Source organism: Augochlora pura, chromosome 7 (genome assembly GCF_028453695.1).
Source record: "Augochlora pura isolate Apur16 chromosome 7, APUR_v2.2.1, whole genome shotgun sequence".
NCBI classification, from domain to species: domain Eukaryota; kingdom Metazoa; phylum Arthropoda; class Insecta; order Hymenoptera; family Halictidae; genus Augochlora; species Augochlora pura.
Window position 1 is genome coordinate 14,244,747 of NC_135778.1, and position 23,295 is coordinate 14,268,041.

The following is a 23,295-nucleotide window of genomic DNA, read 5'->3' on the forward strand; positions in this document are numbered from 1 at the left end:
GGACCGGTGGAAGGGGCCGCGCGGCCGAAGGAAGTATCGAAACCGGTCGTTTTCGCTGGGTAATTTCGTTCGCGTATCTCGCGCGCGTCTACGCGCCGTGCTGCAACGTTCTTTGATCGTCCGTCTAATTAGCGTCGTCGCAGCGCGCCGGCCAGCCGCGGCACCGGCAATATTGCACTGCCATGACGAGTTTTTGGGTTTATTTAATTCGTCGCCGGAGAAGGTTATATTACCATCCCTTTTGTACGAGCCACTGTGGAAATTCGGCTGAATTTTGTCGTCGTTAGCGTGGTTGGATGAACGCCGGCCTTTATTTGCACCTTGCGCCGCCGTCGTCTGAACCGGTTCACCGTTTTTCGTAACTGTCGGCGGGGTGTACAAAAGTTCGGTACGAGCAATTTCTTACTATTTCACCGTTGTTTAAATGCTTCGCTGATGTACTCCCATGGAAACGAACAACTGATGTACAACCACGAAACAATCAACGAAATAACCTTGAGAGCCGTGTATCAATTTTCTGATGATTTTTATGATTTTAAGGAAATTCTCGTTTGTTAACCCATTTTTATTTTGATTTTACGTTACGTTTAGACCATCGGTAGCGGATCTGAAAAAAATTCTCCAAGTGAAAAGAGTTAACGTATCAATGCGAAATACTAAATGCTTCGAATCTGTTTACATTGAGAATTAAAAATAATAAATAATATTATTTCACAGAGTCTTTGCGATAGACGAATGATATTCTGAAACACAGGCTTAGTGTCCATAGTTCCCAGGTGCGCGAAGCCCCTTAAGTAACGTTTATTCAATGTTGCGCGAGTTAATGATATTCACGGTCCGCGTGATTCTAAACGGCGCTGTTTATAATCATGAATTAATTTATAAACTCGAACTGCAGTTCAGATAACGAACGGACCTATTTACCCAAATGAGCGCGATGCATTCAGAAGAGCTAAGCTTAACGACACGGCGCATCGTCACCGGGCGCACGCGACTCACCGCGGTTCGACTTGTTTGCCACTACAATTAACATTACATCCCTGCTGCGGCACACGCATTTTATCCGGTCCCGTGCTTCATCCGCGGATTTACGGCGAGGTATGCCCGACCCGCGTTTGCATCTGCGTCTTGTTTTAATGGCGCATTCATCGCGCTATAAAATCATCGATTTATGTGGCGAGCAGAGGCACGGCCTGATCTCCCGCGTCGCGAATGAACACGGGTTAAGAAACGAGAGAATGGGAAAACGCCATACGCCTCGAGGTACTGGTTATAATATTAACAGAATAACTATTCGTACACACGCACGGAAACCTGTACTCGCTTTATACGCGCCATTCGACTCTTTGTTACACGATAATCATTTTTTTCAATAATCCATGTCGCGTCGTATTCAATGTTTTATTTTGTCGATATTTTGCGGCCGGGAGCATTATGTTGTCGATCGATGGTATTTTCTGAGATACAATACTCATATTGTATCGTATTAGTTATAAATGTGTATTTATAACTTTTGTCATTCAGAGATGAAATTGGATATAAATTATTATATAATATTGTTGCGTGCGCTTCCACGTAATTGCCATGGCATAATAAAATTTAAGTTGAATTATAGATAGAATTGCTATTGATTATGATGAGTAGGTATCATTTTTATGTCGACATCAAAGTGATGTTGATAGTCGTTGATAATCATCGATATAATCGACCAGTACTCGTAACAATATTTAGTATTATATTCGTGAAACATTTTATTAATAAATTTCTTTAGATCGACTGACTTTTTGGCAGTCGAAGAGTCTAACGATGTAATGTATACAACATGGACGGATAATCTGTATGTATAGTCCAAAGTGTTACATTTTGTAGTACTAGTAACAATATTGGAAAACTGTACGTCGGATAGACTACTCTCAAGTTTCGTATCACTCTAGATTAAGGTTCTTAAATCTTGCCTAAGACCTGTCACCCACAATATCCTCCAAGAAGATCTGCCTAAAACGATGATCACAAGACTCCTACTAAGCATACAAGCACCACAAAGATTACTCACTTCTCCCACGTTCTCAATATAGCCATGTTTCCAAGGTTCCTATGAATATATCTTTCAACCGAAAGACAGAAAACGAAGCCAATCTATCGAGCCGAGTTCCCAAATTCGTGACAGCTTTCTGTAAATATACGTGTGTTCATCGTATCGTGCTCTTTCGTCGTTCGACTCGTTGCCACGGTGCATTTCGAACAGCCCTCCAGCGGCAAATTTAAAAAAAGAAAACAAGCGAACAATGGCGGTTCTGGATGAGCATCGGTGTTCGAATAAAAGTGAAAAAAGAAAACGCAGGAAGAGAACGGTTTACATAGTTCACCGTGAAATTTCTTGTCGGCCGTTCTTCGCATCCTTCGAGGATCCCATTGAAATCCGCGTGAAAAAAAAGGAATCGAGAACACGCAATCACTACTCGCGGTGCTGCGAGACACTAATCACACACAACTCTATGAGAACTATTTGGTTTCACGCGTGACCTCCCTCACGCATCGTTGTGGAACAGAGACCGAGAGACAGAGACGGAGAGGGAGGGACAAGGGGCAGAAACAGGGACAGAGACAGAAGGGGCGGAGGCGCAGGCGCAGGCGCGATCGCGTCGCGACTAAAATCGCGGCGTTTCTCCCCCTCCGGCCGTCGCGCGTCGAAGCGCCACTGCTGTCACATTTTTTGATCTCCTCGGCACTCTCACGTGTGCGCTATTCCCATTTCGCCACAGGGCCTTGTCCCATGCCACCCGTGAGATGTCGCGTTCGGGAGAAACCGGAGAGATACGCGCGCACACACATGCACAGACACACACGCACCTGAGGGCCCGATTATTTTCTCAGATACGAGGAACCGATCAAAAGCGACCGCCAACGGCGAAAACGAAAGGAAACTGACACACGGACAGACTCCACCGTTCGCGCCGGACGAAGCGGAAGCCGGCTTATGGAGCTGGCTAGAGTCCCCTCGTGTCGAGTCGCCGGCCATTCGACCGATCTCGGCTTCTCTCGGCAACTCTCGGGTCCTTTTGCTTCCTCTCGGCTCACAATTAGACCGGGGTTAGGTATTGTTGGTAACGAAGGGATCGGCATTATCCGATGCTGGTTTGTCGATGCTTTTTGTACGAATCTCTGGTGATTCGTGTTAATTCGGAAAACATAGTATTTAAAATTTTGCAATACTAACTGAAACTAAAAATTTGCAACTTATTTCTCAGTATGCATATAAGTTGTCCAGATTAACAAATCGCATTATGATTTTTGTAATAGGTCCAGATAAAAAAGCTGGAAAATCTGAGTTATTAATTTTTCCTTGTTATTCCTAGTAATAGTAAAATTAAAAAATTATTTAATATTATATAAAATAAATTCGAGTAATTTAGTTGACTTTTTAAAAAGTAGTACCGTTTGTCGAATGATCTTAAGTATATGATGGCCACTCTATACATGAAAAATATTGTATTCGATATATAAAGTGCTACAGATGGGCCCACGAAGACTATGCTGCTGAAGAAACAAATTTCTTATGCCCAACGTGTGGAAAAATTCAAAAAATGTAAATTTACCCGGAAAAGCCTAACTTAGTTCCATATTAGAAACTGACTTTTTAAATCTGTGAATTTACATACTTTTATTACGAACAAAGAATATTTCTATTTCTGTATTTTTCAGTAGATTACAAACACATACATGTTTCAATTTTCACTTTCAATGATGTTTAAATCGTAAACGATTATTTAAAAAAATGGGCCTTATATTAGGTACTATTACCCGAAATATCTCGGAGGACGAGATTAAATCACTCGGCATAGTCCGCAAGGAGAAAGCGAACGAAGCACGTGTGCACTCGCGACTAATCGATAATTAATTAAGGGTCGACCGAATGTAAGCTATACACCAAAGTAATAAGAGTTTAATTAACTATTAATTGGTCGACCGTCGTGTCGGTGAACCAATTAGCGATGTTTTATTGGGGCGTAGGGAGCAAGTGCATCGTCGGGCACGAATACAAATTTCCCTCGTTGCTTATTGGCTAGCACGCCGGGAGGGACTTTTTAAAGGTAGCAAGCTGTTCCTTCGTCGAACGGGGAATAAGCGTTACGTTATTAATCTGCGCCCCTATACCGAGAAATTGCAGTACGCGGATATATAACGAGCCGTGGCTCGACACGACGCGACGCGATGAGTAATGGTTCATTCGTCAATTATAAATACGATTCCAGCTCGCCGGCTAGCAAAGTTTAGTATTAACAAGAGTGACCATTTATCTTCGACAGTTTATTTTGTACACGGCTACGTGATGCATCGCGGCACCGGCGTTATCCATTGTTGAAATTAATCCGTCGTTTGTTATTGCGACTGCTTATCGTTGACCGTGCCAGATCCTATGCGCGATTACGGTTCCGGTAAATTCTATTACGTGGATGCGATCCCTCGCGCCTCGAGCGCGTGGCCTTTCACCATTTCGCGTTTCCCGCCTCGCTCGCCGCGGCTTCTATTATTAACTCCTCGCGGGACCGTGCGCGTGTTTTTCCTCTTACGTGTCCTCCACAATTTGAATAACCCCGCGTGGAAAGGACCGTCTGAAGGACGACGCACCTTTTAGTTACCACCGGCTCTCGTACAGACCATTCCACGTCAAAAGGATCCACGCTGGGCTAATGACATTTTTTTATAGTAATTATACTTGTATGTACTGTCCGTTGCTTAAAAGATGAATTGTACTATTAGTCTATGTTCATCAGAAGAAAATATCTAGTTGACGCTTCTTTTCCATCTTCTTTTATAATTCGTGATTATAAGAACAGTATGTAATTAACAAAATGTGATTCCAACGTTTCGTAATCGCTAATTACGTTAATGATTCACTAACATTTAAACAACATATCGTTCGCGCGGTGAAAATATTGGACGGCGGTTCGATCGGTGAAAATTGAATGCGGTCCACGATCTTGCTCCAATTAGTCGTATCTGCGGTCGCGAACAAGCGTTCCGGCCTAGAACAAATCGTCGGATACCGATGGGCGTCGATTACACGAGGAACAGCCGCGTCTACATTTTCAAACACGATAGAGAGACCGAAACGTGAGATGGATCCAGTTCGCAGAATTATGGAGCGTGCGTTGCGGCATCGTTCGTAGTTATTGTGATCTGTTCGTTCCGGGATTGTACACGAGTGCGGCGACGGAGGGAGGCATGGCGGATACGTGTGTTCGGTCCGTTCGCACAGGCGAAGGACTGTTGCTGATCTATTTATTCAGCCAGGCTGGAGGTAAAATCGCGATACGAGATAAGCGACGTTGTCACTGATAAAAGTCGTTTCAACCCTGTTTCGCAGGCTTGCGCTGGAAATCTTCGGACGGTCTCTGTGATTTTTCTAATCGGTTCGAACGAATTCAGCTCTTGTTCACTGTCTACGATCGATTTGCAACGCAACAAATTATTGATTTCAATCAATAGTGTCTTCAACGTGTTGCGTACGCTCTACGGAGGGTGTCAAGAATTAAACATGAATGTAATGTGTCGATAATATAGAATTCCATGTCTATAGTGGTAACTTTAACATTTTTATCGATATTTAAATATAAATAAAGAAACTATATTTGTATATTTCTACTTTCTATTATTTGTAATATAGAAATATACAAATATGTCATTTTGTTAAATTTTAAATATCACTAAAATAGTCACATCGTGATGTTTGTTAATGTAAGCAATACTAAATAGTTCCCAAATTAACCTCATAAATTTTGCTTTCCTCATAGATTTTTTGTAAGTTTTTATAATGTATAAAAATCTGCTATACTTGCGACAGCTCGCATAGATTACAGGGTAATTAAGTAAGGAAGTTTGCGAGGGAATTTCCAGCAGATTTGTTCCAACCATTTAGAATTACGAAAGAGCAGGATTAATTATAAAATATTGAAATTTTGGCATACAGTTTCTTTGGGAGTTCCTGGTTGACGCATAGGAGACTGCAAGAACCATTATCTAAGGCAACGATGTCGCAACTTTGACACGTTCCGTTAATAATTGATCACATGAACATAATGTAAATTTAACAGCGCCGCACAGCTCTGTATAGGGCACAATGCCGACATATAACTCATGTTTAATGCAAGAGTCAGACGCGTCAGCATGCAATATTACAGCGCCCGTCGAAGCCGATTCCGTGATTTCCGACAGTGTTTTAGAGCGATCGTTCGAAGCGATCGTTTCTCGCTTTGGGATACCGCTATAATCACAGTACAAGTACCCAACTATTTCATAAAAATTTATTTGTAAAAATTGTTCTTTTATCATATCGTGGTTTATGAAGCTCCCTTCCATTTTGTTTACACTTTGAAAAGATCGTAAGTAAAAGACATGTCATCCGGAACATTTCGGTTACCAGATCAACAAATATAAGATCATTACCAGCGCTTTTCTTTTTTTACAAAATTCTTCTTTTAGCAAAGAGATGATTCGGTTGCTAAATATGTGTTCTCGTTGAATCCTAAAACTTAATTTTATAATTGCCATTTTTACGAGTTGATATTGTTAGCAAATCCTATGTTTACTCGTTATTAACTAATTTAATCACTTTACACATTTTAAACAAAATTCAAGAGATTGGTTCAGTTTTTAAAAAGTTATTCCATTTAAGAGGGTGTCGGCATGATTTTTACAAGCAACTAAATTAGGACAGGGATAACCCCTTGCACTATAATAACGAGTCAGACTCGCAATAAAGATTCCACGCAAGATCTATTAAATACAAATATTATTAATTTTTTTTAAATCGTAATCAAACAGAAAAATGCATTTTTCTGTTAACAAAGCCTAGAAACGAAACTAAATAAAGACAATAAAAGAAACAAAATTGATCTGGTCCTAATAAGGATAAATATCCTTAATGGGATCCTAGGTTAATCACCGCAGCGTGAAAAGGGTGACAGTGCAAGTGGTTAACAACATCGCGGCCAGCATTTGCGCGGAAACGGAAAGTCATCGGCGTCGCGCGGCGCGTTTCGCGAGGGTGCATTGAACTTGAAAGACTGGGCTCTGCCAGGTATATTTGGACGACGGCACGAGGAGAATTTAACGCGCCGCTGAACTTGGGGTGGAGGGCGCATAATAGTCTGTAAGTGTTGGCTTCCGGTCATAATTTTAATTCAACTTGATGGGAACGCCGTGGGTTTTCCTGTTGTCAGTTTGTCGATACTTCCTCCGCGGTTTCGGGCACCGTGCGTCGCTCGTGTCTGGCAACGGAAATATTATCGTGACTGACAGTTGACTCGACGAGCAATGTCACGAAGCTCGATCATTTGTCAGTGGAGCTCTTAAACTCTCTAATATTCAAAACTACATTACGAAGCGCTGCGGAGTGGAGTTAAATTGATCTAGTGACAAGTGATCCAGAAATAAGCTCAAATAATAATTCGTTTAATTGTTACAATTTATGATTTTTAGTTAACTTTCAATTTTTTTCATTTTATTATGTTTCAAACTTTCGTAATATAATTATTGTATGTGTAATAAATATACATGTACATACACATATATCTCACTGTAAGTGAACGCCAAGCGAACGTCATATTATTTACATGTTTATCCGAGCAGTTTCGATAATGAGTTATTAACGAAAAACACCAACCAATCAGAGAACGAGTCAGCTGGCGCATCGCTCCTGCGGTGTACAATCAAGCTCGCTATTGCGTCAAAATGCGCAAGTCGTGCCCGGTCTGTAAATGGTCCATGTTTCTCATTAATAACTCGTTAACAAAAGCCGCAGGCATCATCCTTTTCCAAAAATAACATCAATTCTGAGACACTGTATATGTACATAGAGATAAAAATCATTTTTTTAAATAATAGATTACAATTTACTTTTCTCTCAAAGTATAAATATTGTTACTCGACCATGTGCTTTTTAAGAATTAATTTAAATATTCACATATTTTACTAACGTCTAGAAAAACTGACGCATCTTTAAAAAATATTCTAGAAAATGTATTGAAAAAATTGGTAAATCAAATAATAAGCGATCCAATGTATACCCTGTTATATTTTTATTAAAAAGATTCGCTTCGAAATGGAGGTTCATTTCAAAAGGTATCGATTCGACGAAAGGATTAGGATTTTTAGATCAGACGAATATCATTTATGTGCAAGGATTAAACAAACTGCTACTGCGAGATTTACGCGATTGCGAGAAGTCGTTCCTCTAAATGGAAAAATGGACTTAGCCCTGTTTTCACCGAAGTCCTTTTTTTATCACTTGCGGGACCATACCGAGGATATAGTGTCTCGAAGATGTGCTTCTAGGACGTTGTCGTCCATAAAAATGCTTTCGGTTCCCATCTCCGTGCTTCGTTATAATACAACATTGGATCATCCGAGAGAAGCTGTAAAGTTACTCAAGCGCGGTTTACGTACATTATTCATAAACGTATTCCGCGCTTTATTTATGCGTCCGAATACTAAGCAGCGTGCATTATATACACTTTTAAAGAAGATTCCGATGTTTGCCACGGCCCCGTGCGCATCACCTCTGAGATCATATTTATCGATAGTTTAAATTTCCAAATACCCATACTCCATCGAATGGAGTTTCTTTATGGTGTACATCATTTTAATTTTAATGATATTTAAACGAAAATTTAACAAAATGTAATAGAGATCATAGAAAATAAAAATATAGAAGTATGGTATTTTGTTAAGTTTTTGTTCAGGTATTAGGCACAAATGTTACTTTGAGTCTATAATTATGCATATTCTATTTGCATAAATATCATTACACTGCGGATATTCATGCAAAATAGAAATTTTCTATTTCCATTTAACATTGATAGAATTAAATACGTTTCTTTTTTCAGTCCTTTCGTCAAATTGAAAATAATGTGTAATAATAATCCTTAAATTCTTCACTAAATTTAATTCTTAAATGTTTGCCATAAATGGATAAAATCCGCAGTCTAGAAATCATGGACGAGTAAATCGGTCGAATGTTTACTTAAAATTGCTATCACGCCTAAAATAATCAGTCAATCGGTTCGTCTGAATGCATCATCGAATTTATAGGATAGAAACTAGTAATTTAGTTACAGATTTCAAGTGAAATGACCTGCGAGCAACATAGAGTATGGTAACTGGTCTTGAACTAGGTCAAATTGTTGGAACGCGACTGTATGAAAGTTAAATTCCATTCATGGAGCCTGTAAATGATTAACCATCGAGAAGATTACAGATTCGAAGCGACGAACTTCGAAGTTTTACGATACAATACAAATACATGCGTACACCGTGTATACAGGGTACGCACAGTGGAATGCGATTAATTGTTCTTTGAGCGAGACCCTAATCGGTCAGACTCCGTTGCAATTTGTTGGCACGGGTACCTAACTGAACGTAAACTGGTTCACTATGCCACGGTAGCTATAGATTACAGAGATAAATACATTTGTGTCTTAATGCCGGGACAACCGAGGCCATCGCGTACCTTTCACCTCCCCCACATTCGTGATACACACGCATAACCGGACCGTTCCCAATGGCGCAATAGTATCGCTGGCTACAAATTTGCTTGGTAATTAACCAATTAGCGGAACATTGCTAATTGACTGATTAAGTACCCACTCGTCGAGAACTAGATTGATACTGATGCGGTCAGTGGCCGCGTGCATTAACGTCGCATCGCCGGAAACGGTGCTCGCTGGCTTCGCGGCCGAAAATGTGCATTGGGTGTCTCATAAATTATTCCCCGTCGGCGCACAAATAATTCATCTTCTTGAGCAACATTCCGATCGTTTCGGATAACTTGACCTCGTTAAACTAAACCAGTGAACTGTAAATGTACCCAGAACCTTTCAATAGAGAACATTAAAATTCTAATTTATAATAGGTTCTTAATACAAATTTGTATTGTACAAAGATTAACAAATTGAAACACTTTACTTAAAATTAGAATTTTTTTGTGTCATACCAAAAATAAGTTTTTACTTAAATTTGATTTCAGCGATCTTTAATCGTTCGGTGCTTATAGAAACTTTAACCAATTTCGAAGACATATTCAGCATAAATTGCTGACATCTACAAAAGACGATGTTAACATTTCGTTCTAGTCTCATATGAAATAGTTAAAATCGTCCATAATTTTTGGAAAAAATGTTTCAGACATTGTCCAGCAAAAACTAGACTTTTTAACATTTCAACAAAATTCAAGTCGCTTGGTTTATTTTGAAAAGAAAAGTGTCGCTTCGAAACGGGGTAAACATACTGTAAAAAGGATGCGCTCCCAGCGCAGAACATGTAAAATAATAATTATAAATAACCGCGGTCGTCGTCCAAGCAGTTTCTCGCGAAGCGGAAGCTCTACTTCTATAGGGTGAGAGAAAATTCGCGGAATAGAGCACGGAGTATGTGTACAGTATGGAGGTTGGCGGGGTCTGGTCGTGTGCCGCACGACTTCGCATCCGGAGGCTGGAACTGCGCAGCACAATCCGGAATAATTCAAAAGATAATCTGATAGCGGGGTTATAATTTGAAAGATGGTATTTGAGTTTGCCGGCCGGCCCCCCCGGTTACGCGTGTATGCGTTCATTCAGCCATCGCGAGCACACACCTTAACGGCGACGACGTCGACGACGACGATGGTGGTGGTGGCACGTGTGCGCGGCAACGTATGCCGCATGTATTTGGATAGAACTGCTGCCGGCTATATTCTCTGATTGGGGCTGGCCAGGCTTCCTCCTGCCTTGCTTCCTGCTTTGCATACCTAACTACGAGGAGGCGAATTCCTCGCCGAGACAACCGAGAGATCTCTCTCGGTTCAGCTTAATTTCGAGCTTAAGCCTTGGTATGTCTGGAAATTGTTGCCGCGTGCACTTTTCCACGGTTCGACGTCGAACTGACTTGTATCTTTCGTCGACACCTGCCGATCGACCGATCCGTCGGTGAGCCGTCTTCTTTTCGACGGGCTGAACACCGGAAGTAGGCTAGCACGTCGCACTTTATTAAACCCTTGCAGCATAATAACAAGTCAGACTCGTGATACAGATCTACTGACACAGATGCAAGATCTACTAAATATGAACATTATTACTTTCTTCTACATCGAAATAAAGATAAATTTTTATCTTAGCAAAGTCTAGAAACAAAAGTACATAAAAACAATAAAGGAAACAAAAATTGTCTGGTCCTATTATTAAAAATATTAAGGACAAATGAGTGCTAATCAACGCAGCGCGAAAGGAACCGTAGTACAAGGGGTTAACTGAAAACCTGTTATTGCGTTGACTGCCATGTGGTCGTCGGTGACCCACGGAGCTAAGATTGATAGAAACGCATTAAATAGATTTGCCGAGTGTGGCTACGTTGACGATTTACATGAATTCAACTCCAGTATTTTTAAAGTCTTGTAGCGCATAAGGAATGCACAAGTTTTAATATTACGTTGGAAACTATAAAACGGGCGTCGCAGCTGAACACTGACTGAACAAATCGACCGTTTCATAGTTTCCAACCTAATAGATTATTTAATAATTTTAGTTTTGATATCTGTCTTGCAAAAGGATAACAAAATCATTAAAGGAAGATTATACAGTACAAAAATAATAAAATACGAATTCTCCCCTGTTTTTGGTCATTTTAGATTAATTTTTACCATATCTAGTATAATTTTTCAAAAGTTTGACATTACACATATTATAGATTTATGATAAGGAACGATATTAGTGATTAAAATGCGGCGTAATCTAATTTTTTATATAATTTTCTGACATCGTGATAATTGAGCAACATCCGAAATAATTGATAGTAACATTTGACGCAAGAGCTGCCTTTAGCGGGTTAATCCTGCAGAGTTCAGTTTATATTGCATATTTGCATTTACAATGAACGTAGTCGATTGTTGTCTCAATATGATCCTGTTTACGTTTTACTGAAACTGTTGTTTGATAATAAATAAACTAACTGCATTAAATTAAATTAACTGAACAATTAATGCCAAAATTAACTCCGATCGACATAGTTTCGTCTGAAATTAATAATTGATAATCAGAGGACCTAACAAGAATTACCGAGTCTACTAAAACTGGTGTTGCAAATATCGTGGTATAATAATTTCTCTCAATTTATGTGTTGAAATTCAAAAATTCTGATACTACGGATTTTAACAGCACAAAATCACAGAACACGCGTCTTCCATAAATATCCGACGGCGTGTTATCGCTTCCAAAATTGCACCGTTTCAATAAATGTAATGTTCTACAGCTTGAAATAATAGAAGTTCTGTTATTTATGTGTTCCCTCTTCGTTCCGCTGTTAAAATCGTTATTATTTATCATTCGCGTTTGACACTGCTTCACCCGCCAGGTACAGAGAATTTTCAATGATATTTTAGTCCAGCTGGAGGCGGAGGCACTGACCTCGGGAAAAAGGAATCCAGCAGGTTGATTCTTCGTAAAAATACAGGCTTGTTTTTCAAGCAAACACCAGTCGAGGGTTGCGCAAACAGCAACACTATTCGACGCACCTCTCCCAACGTTTTAATCTCCGCATTTTTCTTCTCCTTTTTTTTTTTTGTTCGCTTCCTTTTTGGAGAATCGCTTTTTGCCGCGGTCGATCTTCAATATTCGCGAAGCAAAATGTTAACCTTTTTGCTCCGGGGGACGTACGCATTTCACCGCGGAAACGCGGTCGTTTGTGAGAAAAGAAAGTATATGTACGGCTGTCGTGACATCCCTGTTTTTTTTTTTTTTACATGAAAGGTCCCCGGGGACGAATTTTAATTTTTCGAAATTTTTTCAGAACGTTTTTCGTGTTTCATGAGAATTTTTATCTTTTTAATTAACATTCAAACGCCCACTTATTTTACGTACTTTTCGAAACAAAGTTTAATATAATTTTCTGATTGCTTCGCGTGATATTTCTGATGCGCGCTGCCCGGTGTTTTTTAACGAGTTTCACATGTGAAAGTATTAATGAGCCGGGGAATTCACATATTTCACACGCCGCTTCTACGCCTTGCGCGAGTCAATCGGTAATGAAATTATAATTCAGAATGTTAATTTAATTGAAACGATAGTACTTCGTTTAGTAATTAATTTGGGGGAATGGATATATGTGCAAATAGATATTTAAAGAAAAAACGGTTCTGGTTTGAATATTTTAAATATTAATTGCTTTTAAATAATTATTTCGTTTCGATTATTGAATACGAGTTGCTTAACGATTTACAATTGTTGGATATGAATTGTTAGGGAAGAAAATAAATATTCAAGCCTTGGGCAATTATTTACTAAGTACCATTTGAATAGTATGCATTTGAATAGGCTCCATTTAAATTGCAGCAGTACGGTGCGCAAGATAGCTACTTGCTTGGCAGACTTATCGAATGCATTCTACGTTTCGAGGTTTATGGCTTGTCAATAACTGCTGACAATATTCAGTAATAAATCAACCTTTAGAACCTTGGCACCAATATGTGCATAACAGTATATAAAGTTACCATTTATAAATGGTCAATGAAAGCCCATATCACAGGACAATCGATCTAAGAAGAACGCGACCTTCAACTCCATTTTCAACAAATTAACTACTGTATCAGTATCTACAAAATAAAATCAATTTATTTAATAATATAAGAGCATAAAAAACGAAACTTTTCATACGCAACGAGAGAATTTTGACGAAGTTACATTTCGACAAGATAAAAGGTTAATAACGACTCGTCGAAGTGCGATAAACGATGTTATTCTCAAGTGTTGTAAAACAAGCAACGTTTCCTTCTCTTCGTGAAATAAGTACATGCTCGCCGAAAGACCAAATAATTTTCAGGGTTTACAGATTTAACTGGTAGACAGTTTACAACGTAGCGCACGGGATGCGCAGAATTCCAATGGGGACGGTAGAGGTTGTGTTAACATTTGTCGGTGGTAACTTGTGCCATTCGTAGTTGAAAGCTACAATCTGGGATAGTGTAGCAACTATCTACTGAAATATTTTATTGCGAGGGCGAACGTTCCGTGGCGTTTCCTCTGAGAATGTGCTTCGGTCGTTAACCTTCTTCAATTGCCATGGATCTAGTTGTAAAAACCTTGGGTTCTTACAATTTCAGAACCCTGCGAAAGATCCTGGGATAAGATGCGGAAGCCTATGCTCAAACTTTTTTACTTTCCACTAATTATCGGGATTATAAGAAAACTGAATTGAATGTATAATGTATCAAAATTTAGATGTCTAATTAACGCTTCTTATTATATTATTTTTTTCTTCAGACTGTAAGGTAATTATGTAAAATATATAAATAAAAGCTCAAAATCTGTTTTTTTTTTATAAAATTTCAGAACAGTACAATGATTTTTATTTTAATTCCACTTTGTAATTCGTTAGCCTTATTTATTTTTCCATTGAGAACCTATTAGGGACAATCATGAATAGCGAAACATTTTATTTTAGTGCACTATTATTACTTGGACTTTAATTATTCCATTGCACTATTATTATTACAGATTCCACGTATTTATGATCAAAATGAGTATATATAATTAAAACGGCAAAAAGATTTAATTTACTCATCATCTTCGCATTCATGGCAGTACAACGAGAGAAAGGTATAAGGGAAAAATAGAAAGAAGAGTATACATTAAGGATAGAAACGAGAGATAGAACTAAAAATGAGGATACAAGTAGTATTAAAAAGGAACCAAGTTCCATTTTATTTCACGCTACGCAAAAATGGATAACATAGCTCACACCCTTAATGGTTTCGTAATTTTTAAATAATAAGTTTAGAAAGCATAAGGTGAATATACATAGTTCTATAAAACTACCGAAGACAAAAACAATAAAAAATTATTCATAATATTATTCGAACAAAGAATTACTCAATCAAAGAATTACATATCTATAAAACGATATAAATGACGTTATTGTTTAGCAAAGCAAAAATAGACCGAACCAAATACAGCAGATTCTAATACAAACAAAATTTGCATTTCATTGAAAACCATTAAACGATCCTCTAGCGCGATTTGAACGTCTTCTAACAATGGCTCCTTCTCGGTTGACTTTATTTAATCCTTCGTTAGCATGCGCGGCCATGCCTGACCATAGAGCGTCGTTGAATAAAACTGCACACCGAGAAATCTGAACGATCTGCCCAGTTGATCCGACACTTCCTCCGCAGTGGAAGCCGAAATTACAGATACGAATGAAATTGATATAAAGTCGCCGGGCGAGGTGCCGGGCAAACGAAGGTGTCGCTCGTAATTACCGGATAGTCGATAATTAAGACGCGAGAGCCGGAGGAAGGCGGAATTTAAAAGTTAAATTGTGTCTCGCTCATGAATTATGCATCCGCGGTCGCAGCGAGCCGCGGCCGATCGCGCGGCGAACTTTGATCTTTCCAGTATACACCGTATCGATCCAGCGATCGCGAAAGGATCGACGACCCTCGATGCACTTTTAATTGCTCCGCCGCGAAAACATTGTCTTCCCCCGCCTCCGCCACGGTTTCGTTTCGCCGACCCGAACTCCCACGACATTTCATTTTTTTCGAGGTTTCGCTCGAGCACCGTCCTCGGCCGTACCGCGTCGAATTAATTGTCGCCGATGAACCGGTGATTAACCCTTTCGCTACGGCGAGTCCGTCCGCCGAAGTACCGTCGCTAAGACGGAAACTCGCGACATTTTCATGCTTCAAGCTTATTGCGCAATACGTTTTCATGTCGTTGCAGCAAAAGACAGGTTTAAGAAATTTTAAGAAATTTTAAGAAGCTTTAAGAAGTGATTTATTCAATATGTCGATTAAATTAACAGAAAATGTTCAGCCGACAACAAAAAATTGTTGTCAGACTACAGATGGCACTCGTGTACACATCATTATTGAACGTCGAGTAGGTGTCGCATATATGCGGCGCGAAAGGGTTAAATGCCATAAAACGATTCACCGCGGGCAGAGTCTCCATTGTTTCTCGCGTGTTAATTTCGCGCTAAGTATTCCGATGGGTGTTACGCGACGGAGACGGTGACGGGACTTTACGCGCGGAGCTCGCCTCGACGACGTTTATGACGGAAACAGGTAATTAATTAACTGCGAAAGTGAACAAACGTGTTCACGATTCAGTTACGAATTCGGCTGTGGAAGACGAGTCGGTGTTCATCCAGCTATTGTTAGCACAAAGAGCCAGGTAATATTGTCGCGAGATACATGTCTTGCATTCCGAATTCGTCGTTTTGCTAATTATGTTCACCCTTATTTAAATAAAATTGATTGTGGAGGCTTATATTGTTTGAAATTAACTCTTTGTTCAATTGTCTTCGTCCAGGTTTGGAAAGAGTCCTCCAAATAATTTGTGAAAATTATTTAAAATTCTATTTGTAGTTCTGTTTCGAGATAGCCATGAAATGAGTTTTATTTGTAAAATATGAATTTCATTTGTAAAATATGAATTTTATTTGTAAAATAGGAGTTCTATCTGTAAAATATGAATTTTATTTGTAAAATATGAATTTCATTTGTAAAATATGAATTTCATTTGTAAAATATGAATTTCATTTGTAAAATATGAATTTCATTTATAAAATACTGTATTTCATTTATAAAATGCTGTATTTGGTTTGAAAGAAGGTGAAAATGAATTGCAAAAGAATGATATTAATTTAAAGAAAGCGAGTATGACTTATAAAAGTATGAGTTTGGTTTAATAAACAGTGATTTACCAAACAATGATACTTAATCGTCAAATAAATAATATTAGCTAACTAGAAGAGATTGTTGCCGGAAATCAACGAGGTCACCTTGTTATCCTAGACGGCAACATTGGCCATCACCTACGAATCTATTCCGCGGCCTTTAAATCATATAATCCCTTTAATTAAAATACCCTCGGTGTAGTCGCCTTTCAACGGGGAACGGAAAGAGTTTTTCCATTTCAATTATAAAACCTTTGGTAACGGTACAAGTGCGCGGAGGAGTCGAGAGGGGAACAGGTCGAATATATACCAGTCATTCCTCATCGCGGAAATGTCATTTTCGTTTCAATTAAGATGAAAACTTCTCCTGGCCGCGCGTTCATCGGCGCCCGCGGAATCGACCAAGATTTGCATTAATTTCCCCGTGGGGAAAGCCTGGAGTGGTCATGTCGAGGTTTGGCTAAGAAAGGATCGCGCGGGTTTTCGAGTGACTCTCTCGTTCCCGACGCGGGAGTCCCTCGTCAAAGGATGAGTTTTACCACACATTTACGTGCACAGAGACCGATTCCGTTGTACCGAGAGAGACGGCGAGCCGCACGGAGATTCGCCGGACCACTCGAATTATATTAAGACGGATCCTTCTGGTCCGGCCGGCTCGATGTTATTTTAAGCACCGTTGAAAAGGAGTTATTACCTTCTTCGACGAATTCGTTAAATTCGGGGTTAAGCGGCTCCTTGACCTTTCGTTGCAAACTACGGTTATTACAGGTTGTTTCATAAAGCACTTCGGAAATTGGGAAAGAATGCGATGGCAATAAAACGGGTTCATGATTAACCAACAGAAATTTTGCTTGCAATTATTACTATAAATTTATCCTATAGCCACGATATTGACAAATACTCTGCTTTAATGTTTATCATTCGGCATTAATTTATAGGCAAAAATTTATTTTATTTCCTTTTCAGGTCACATGAACTCATATCGTACTACGGGGGGTTAACCCCTTGCACTCGAGTGGTGACTCTGAAGCACCACTAAAATTATTCTATCACGTCTCAAAATAAATTTTATACTAACAAAGTTTAGATTAAAAAGATTCTTAACAGTAAAACTATTGGTATGAGTCACAAGAAACAATTTCGTATTTATAAAATACATTTTGTCACATAAAATGGAAATACTATAAGCTAGAGAAATTATTTCAGATTTATAGTGAAAATAGCTTCGAGTGCGAAGGGTTAAATAATACGTTGAAAATGATAGAAGAATATCACATATCTCTCTGTTAAATATATTAAATATTATATAATCGGCGACAATTGACAAAAAGAAAATCTGTGGTACAATATCTATTTTGTCAAATACATAGTTTACAAATGTTTGTTGCATTGGAAGCCACTGCACCGATCACTGTATTTTGCATTGAATTCTCGTTTGGCATCCGTTAGCATCGTATACACATTTGGCGCGTAAACGTAATTACAGCGCACCCAACGCATCCACTGTTTCTATGGCCACGGTGTTGCACGGGGCTGCGCGCAGAATATTCCTCAAGCAACGATCGCGCACCGTGCGATGAAACGACTTTACGTCGCCTGGTATCGATACTATCGGCCATACAGCGTAATACCTGCGTGTGCACACAAAGGAGACGATATTGCGTACACGCATCACGAATTCCATTGTACCGCGGGCGATGTGCCTCTGACGAAGGCAGTCTGTCAAGAGAGAGAGAGAGAGAGAGAGAGAGAAAGAGAGAGAGATGCAAATCGTAAAACCGCTTATGAAATCAGGATTCGCCTGCGTCAAGGGAAAAGAAAACTGGAAAAAAATATACAAAGGGTTGAAGGAGGGAGGAAGAGAGGATGAAAGGAGCGTGAGAGAGAGTGGAAGAGTGACAGAGAGTGAGAGAGAAAGTGAGAGAGTGTAAGAGAGAGAGAGAGTGAGAGAGAGCGAGAGAGTGTAAGAGAGAGAGTGAGAGTGAGAAAGAAAGTGAGAGAGAGCGAAAGGGAGAGAGAGAGAGAGAGAGTGTGAGACAGTGAGGGAGAGGAATGGAAAAAGTACATTTCACCCACGACGTTAAACTCCGACGACCATGTAGAACCGATTTACACTTCCAGTTTCGTCGGCGCCGGTCCCCAGGGGATGCAACGAACGCGATTATCGATGTATCGTGAACGTCGGACCTGTCGCGCGGTAATAAATCCTCGTGCATCGATCTGATGCTTTACGGAGGCTTCACGGACACACATTGTTCATCGTTCAAGGAGGACGTATTCTTCCGGAGAATGTGTTTTTAAAATACTTGAGAGATCGTAGAAATCTTTTTCACGAACTAGTGAGAGGCAACGTTCTTTGATAGATCTCAGTTTGATGCACTAATTATAGAGAAATTGTTGTAAATTTTTTAAAAGAATGGTACAGAATGATATGCTTTTGAACTTAGTTAACAACTCGACGAGTGTACTAAAATTTTCTCAAAATATAATTATAACGTTTGGTTAAGGTTATGTCAAGTGCCGAATGTCTATTCTAGAAATGTCCATAACATCAAAGTTAGAAGAATAACGTATGAATAACATTTAGTTAGTTCAATATAGTAGAACAAAAATTCATTTTCTTCCGCGAATTTACTTCAGTTGGTGAAAATTAACTCGCGAATATTCGGCTATTTTTATTGCTATAATATACGGTATCAAGTTGTAAACAAATAATCAGTCTTTTTCGTATACCATATGATAGATTTGGACAGAAGACGTAACTTTCGTGTGAAGACTTGTGTTTCTATCTTGTATAATTTACGAATTAAAGGAATGAAAATAATAGTCGAATATCTGGGAATTAAATTTTATAAATGATTGAGTTGAAGATCATCCCTTATTATTTAAAAATTAGTGTCATCTATATATGACAAACGCAGCTGAGAAAGTATTACAACTTATAATACACAAATGACTACTTATAATACACAAATAAATACTTATAATAAAACCATCAAATAATACAAATTACATTATAACCTCCAATTGTCGTTTCGATTTGATAAACCACCCTGATTCGATGAAACGGTTACGAAAGCAGGGAAGAACGTATTATCCGCCGAGTTGTGCGACGGACTAACGACGAACCGAAACAGTTTTCTTTAAGATAGCCTTGCGCCGGCAGCAATTTATCGGAGGAAAATCGGTTATTCTCGGAAACTGTAAAATATCTATCGGGAATCCATCTTCTTCGGCAGATAATCACTCGCTCCCGTCCCGTTGACAAAGCTAATAATGCATCGTATACTTATATATATTTTCTAACCGGTGGAAGCTGGCTCGTAGAAAACGAAGGTAATTTGTTGTATCAAAGGGAGTAGAACGTTGGAATTTCGTCGTCATTAGTTCCAGAAGCGGATCGTTTCACGGAAGAAGCCAGCGAAAAATCGCCTTTACCGCGACGGCCAGACTTTTCCCGGGCGTTCGCCGATACAGGGGACAGAACCGGGGCCGGCTAGTTTTCCCTCCAGGGCAAAAAGTCTTTTCGACAAATGGAACGTCCCGGCGATAGAGAAAATTGTACCGGCAATAATAAAGTGATACGACGAACAGCGGCAGCGCGAGTAGGGGGCGGGGAAGGGGGAGAGGCTCGGGCTCGAATGGAACCGGTGCGGCGAAGCGAGACCATCCGCTTCTTCTGATACCGCCGATAAGTCCAAATATTACGCGAACTTGTTTATCCGTCACGGTGCCCGGTTTAATCAGATTTGATTTTTACCCGGGAGAACGTCGCGCCCTGAGAGTTATCGCCGAGGTCTGTTTTCCCTTGACCGGTTAAATCTTGAAATAACAGTTCGCTTTCGACTTCGGGGAACGTTATTTCAAGGGACCGTGAAACATTTCGAGTTCTCGCGAATCGGCGGATTCCTCGAGAGTTATCGAAACTCTGGGAATAATGCGTTGTTATTAATGCAAATACCACCAGATCGTACTATCGTAAGAAAGTTAAGTTATTAGCAAGCGTTTCTCTACACACGCAACCCGTCGCGAGTTGCGTCCACCCTTTTTATAAATCGAATTAATCTTTACGGAAATAAAATTATACTTAATTAATATCTTAGATTCGTTTAGCAAAGTCTGTAGTACACTTGCAAAAGGACTCCTTGAACGAAAGTAGCAGAAGAAATTATAATATCAACTTCTATGTAAGTTACATGAATGGTACAAGTTATGGATAAAGGTTTGTTAACGAAAGGCGTATAAATACTGTTCCTTTTTCTTTTGATTTTAATTTCGCATTGGCTGCAAGGTAATTAGCGAATACTGTTGAGTTGGTTATTTAGTTACTAATATTCGATTAAAATTTTGTATGTGTTTTACTAAGATCTATAGAAACATTAACGTGCTTAAGTGGAATACCTTGTGGAATATATTGGATAAATTAATAAACAACATTATAAACGATTATAAATATACTCAGGCAAATCCTTGTCAAAAAGATTCGCCGTTCGAGTGTTAATATTTACCATACATTTTAGAGTATGAAAATGTTGCAGTTCAACAATGGTTTAACAAAAAAGAAGACTCTTTAAAGAGCAACACTCCCTTAATGCTAGAATATTTTACCACCCTTTAGACATTAGCATGTATTATTGGTGAATCTATAGTTCTGTGAAGAAGCAATTCAAACTTCTTGCGTTCGAGTGTTGTTGAATAAAATTTTGAGTTTAGCAGGTAGTTCAAGATTGTTGCGCGTTAACTTTAACGATGGTGGGTAAAGGACCCTTTGTTCGACGGCGGAAGTGCTTTTTAACTTCGTTGCGTGAACAACTCAACTAAGTACGACGACTATTTCCCACCTGATCTTCTCATTCCGTATTTCTTTAACGGTATCACATCGGCATGGACAAAACCTATATATTAACTGTAAACGTTAGAAGAAAAGAGAATTATATTAGACTGTGGATTTTTATACAAATTTTACGTGTCGTAAAAATAAAAATTTTCTTCTTTTTTGATATTAAAGCTACCGAGCTGTAAAAGTAAATGACACGTGTTGCTTTATAACTATTGACGAAACTGAATATATATTTAGACTTTTTGTTATTTTTATCAAAATGTTTGCTTCAGTTTTGACATTTATTTATTCATTTCTTCTGAAAGAGTTTTTATAATTTCAACATCTGATGAAACTGGTTGTTTTAATCGCCATGATAGGTTTAGTGTTAAGAAATTTTTATAAACTATAGATGCAAAGAAATCCACAATCTAATTGTTGCAATTGCAACATAAATTATATAAATAATTTCAAACATAAAATATCGTGGTCGTCTGTGCAAAGATGTAAAATATTACGCGAATAAAAAAAGTGTACGTAATTTTCTGGGGTTTTTCATTTTTGATAATCACAGCTTGCAACTAAAAAATCTGAAAAAGTTCTATAACATGCGGCTTAATACCCAAAATAAGCCATATTTTTTTCAAAATTTTAGAAAGCCGCTAAAGGTGGAAAAATGCCGGAAAACCGCGAAATCTAATTTACCCTGTAATCATCCTCACGGACAAGTTACAGGGTTAAAATATTACAAAGATGAGTTTTTATTGGTCAGCTATCGAACGGTGTATGACTCATTGAAAAACCTCTAAGGGCAGTTTTGACCATCTTAATCGGCTATGCCCTTTGTAAATAAATAAAATCAATAATGCACCATTGAGAATTCGACGTAAAATCGAAGTCCCTTACTTTTATCTATAAAGAAATAAAGAAATTTGTTTTAAACGTAGAATATATTATTAATTTTATATAGAATGGACGTATATTAATCGCGATCATTGGATGGTTCTATAACGGAATTTTATCGAAGCCAACGATCGTCTTTGCGGTGAACTAAAATGACGGGACGTTCACCGGTTGCGGTAGTCCGTAGCCTTTGACGGAATCAAAATATTTGTATTCATATCGGGTAGTATGCTTGGAGGGTAAGTGGCTTTCTGTGTTGGCGAAAGGGGGGTAGGTAGGTAGGGTAAAGTACTCACGTTAGCGGTGTCGTCGAGTTTCCGCTTCCACGCATCGCTACGTTCGATTAGGGCGTTCCACTGCTCCGAAAGTTTGTTCACTTCACGGCGAATGCTGCGCGTCAATTCGCGTGCCTGCTCCTCCGCGCTTCTGTAGCCCCTCGAATCACCGTCCAATTCTCTTCCGGCTGCAAACGAACGTTTTATCGTCAATATAGCATCCGTTGTCGCTGAAAGGTTCACGCGAAATGGCTGCGCCGAAAATCGGTCGCGTGTACAGCGTGCCACCGAACGCTTTTTACAAAGACGAGCTTCATTCATCATTGTTTCAAATATTTTTTCATCAGCGATAATTATCCGAATCGATTCTTTCTAGTCAATTATTTTATTCGAATTATTTATTATTCATAAATTATTTTCTTACTTCATTTGTTTAACGTCGCCTATCTATTTCTTCGAATAAAGAATTAATCAATTATTCGTCATAACTATATTAAAAATTCTTTACTCGAATAAACAGATAGAATAATTTATAACAAATAATGAATAATTTTCTATTCGGATAGAATAATCGATTAAAAATAATTATAC

At 38.9% G+C, this 23,295-nt stretch overlaps 1 protein-coding gene across 6 annotated transcripts in view; it reads right to left on the minus strand.

Moving 5' to 3' along the window:
- LOC144473563 (dystrophin, isoforms A/C/F/G/H) overlaps positions 1 to 23,295 on the minus strand; it is an 856,126-nt gene that overhangs the window by 72,888 nt on the left and 759,943 nt on the right. For all 6 annotated transcript variants that reach the window (XM_078187528.1, XM_078187532.1, XM_078187527.1 and 3 more), the window contains one exon: positions 22,726 to 22,892. In XM_078187528.1, the coding sequence (XP_078043654.1) occupies positions 22,726 to 22,892 (167 nt within the window). The remainder of the gene's footprint in view (positions 1 to 22,725; positions 22,893 to 23,295) is intronic.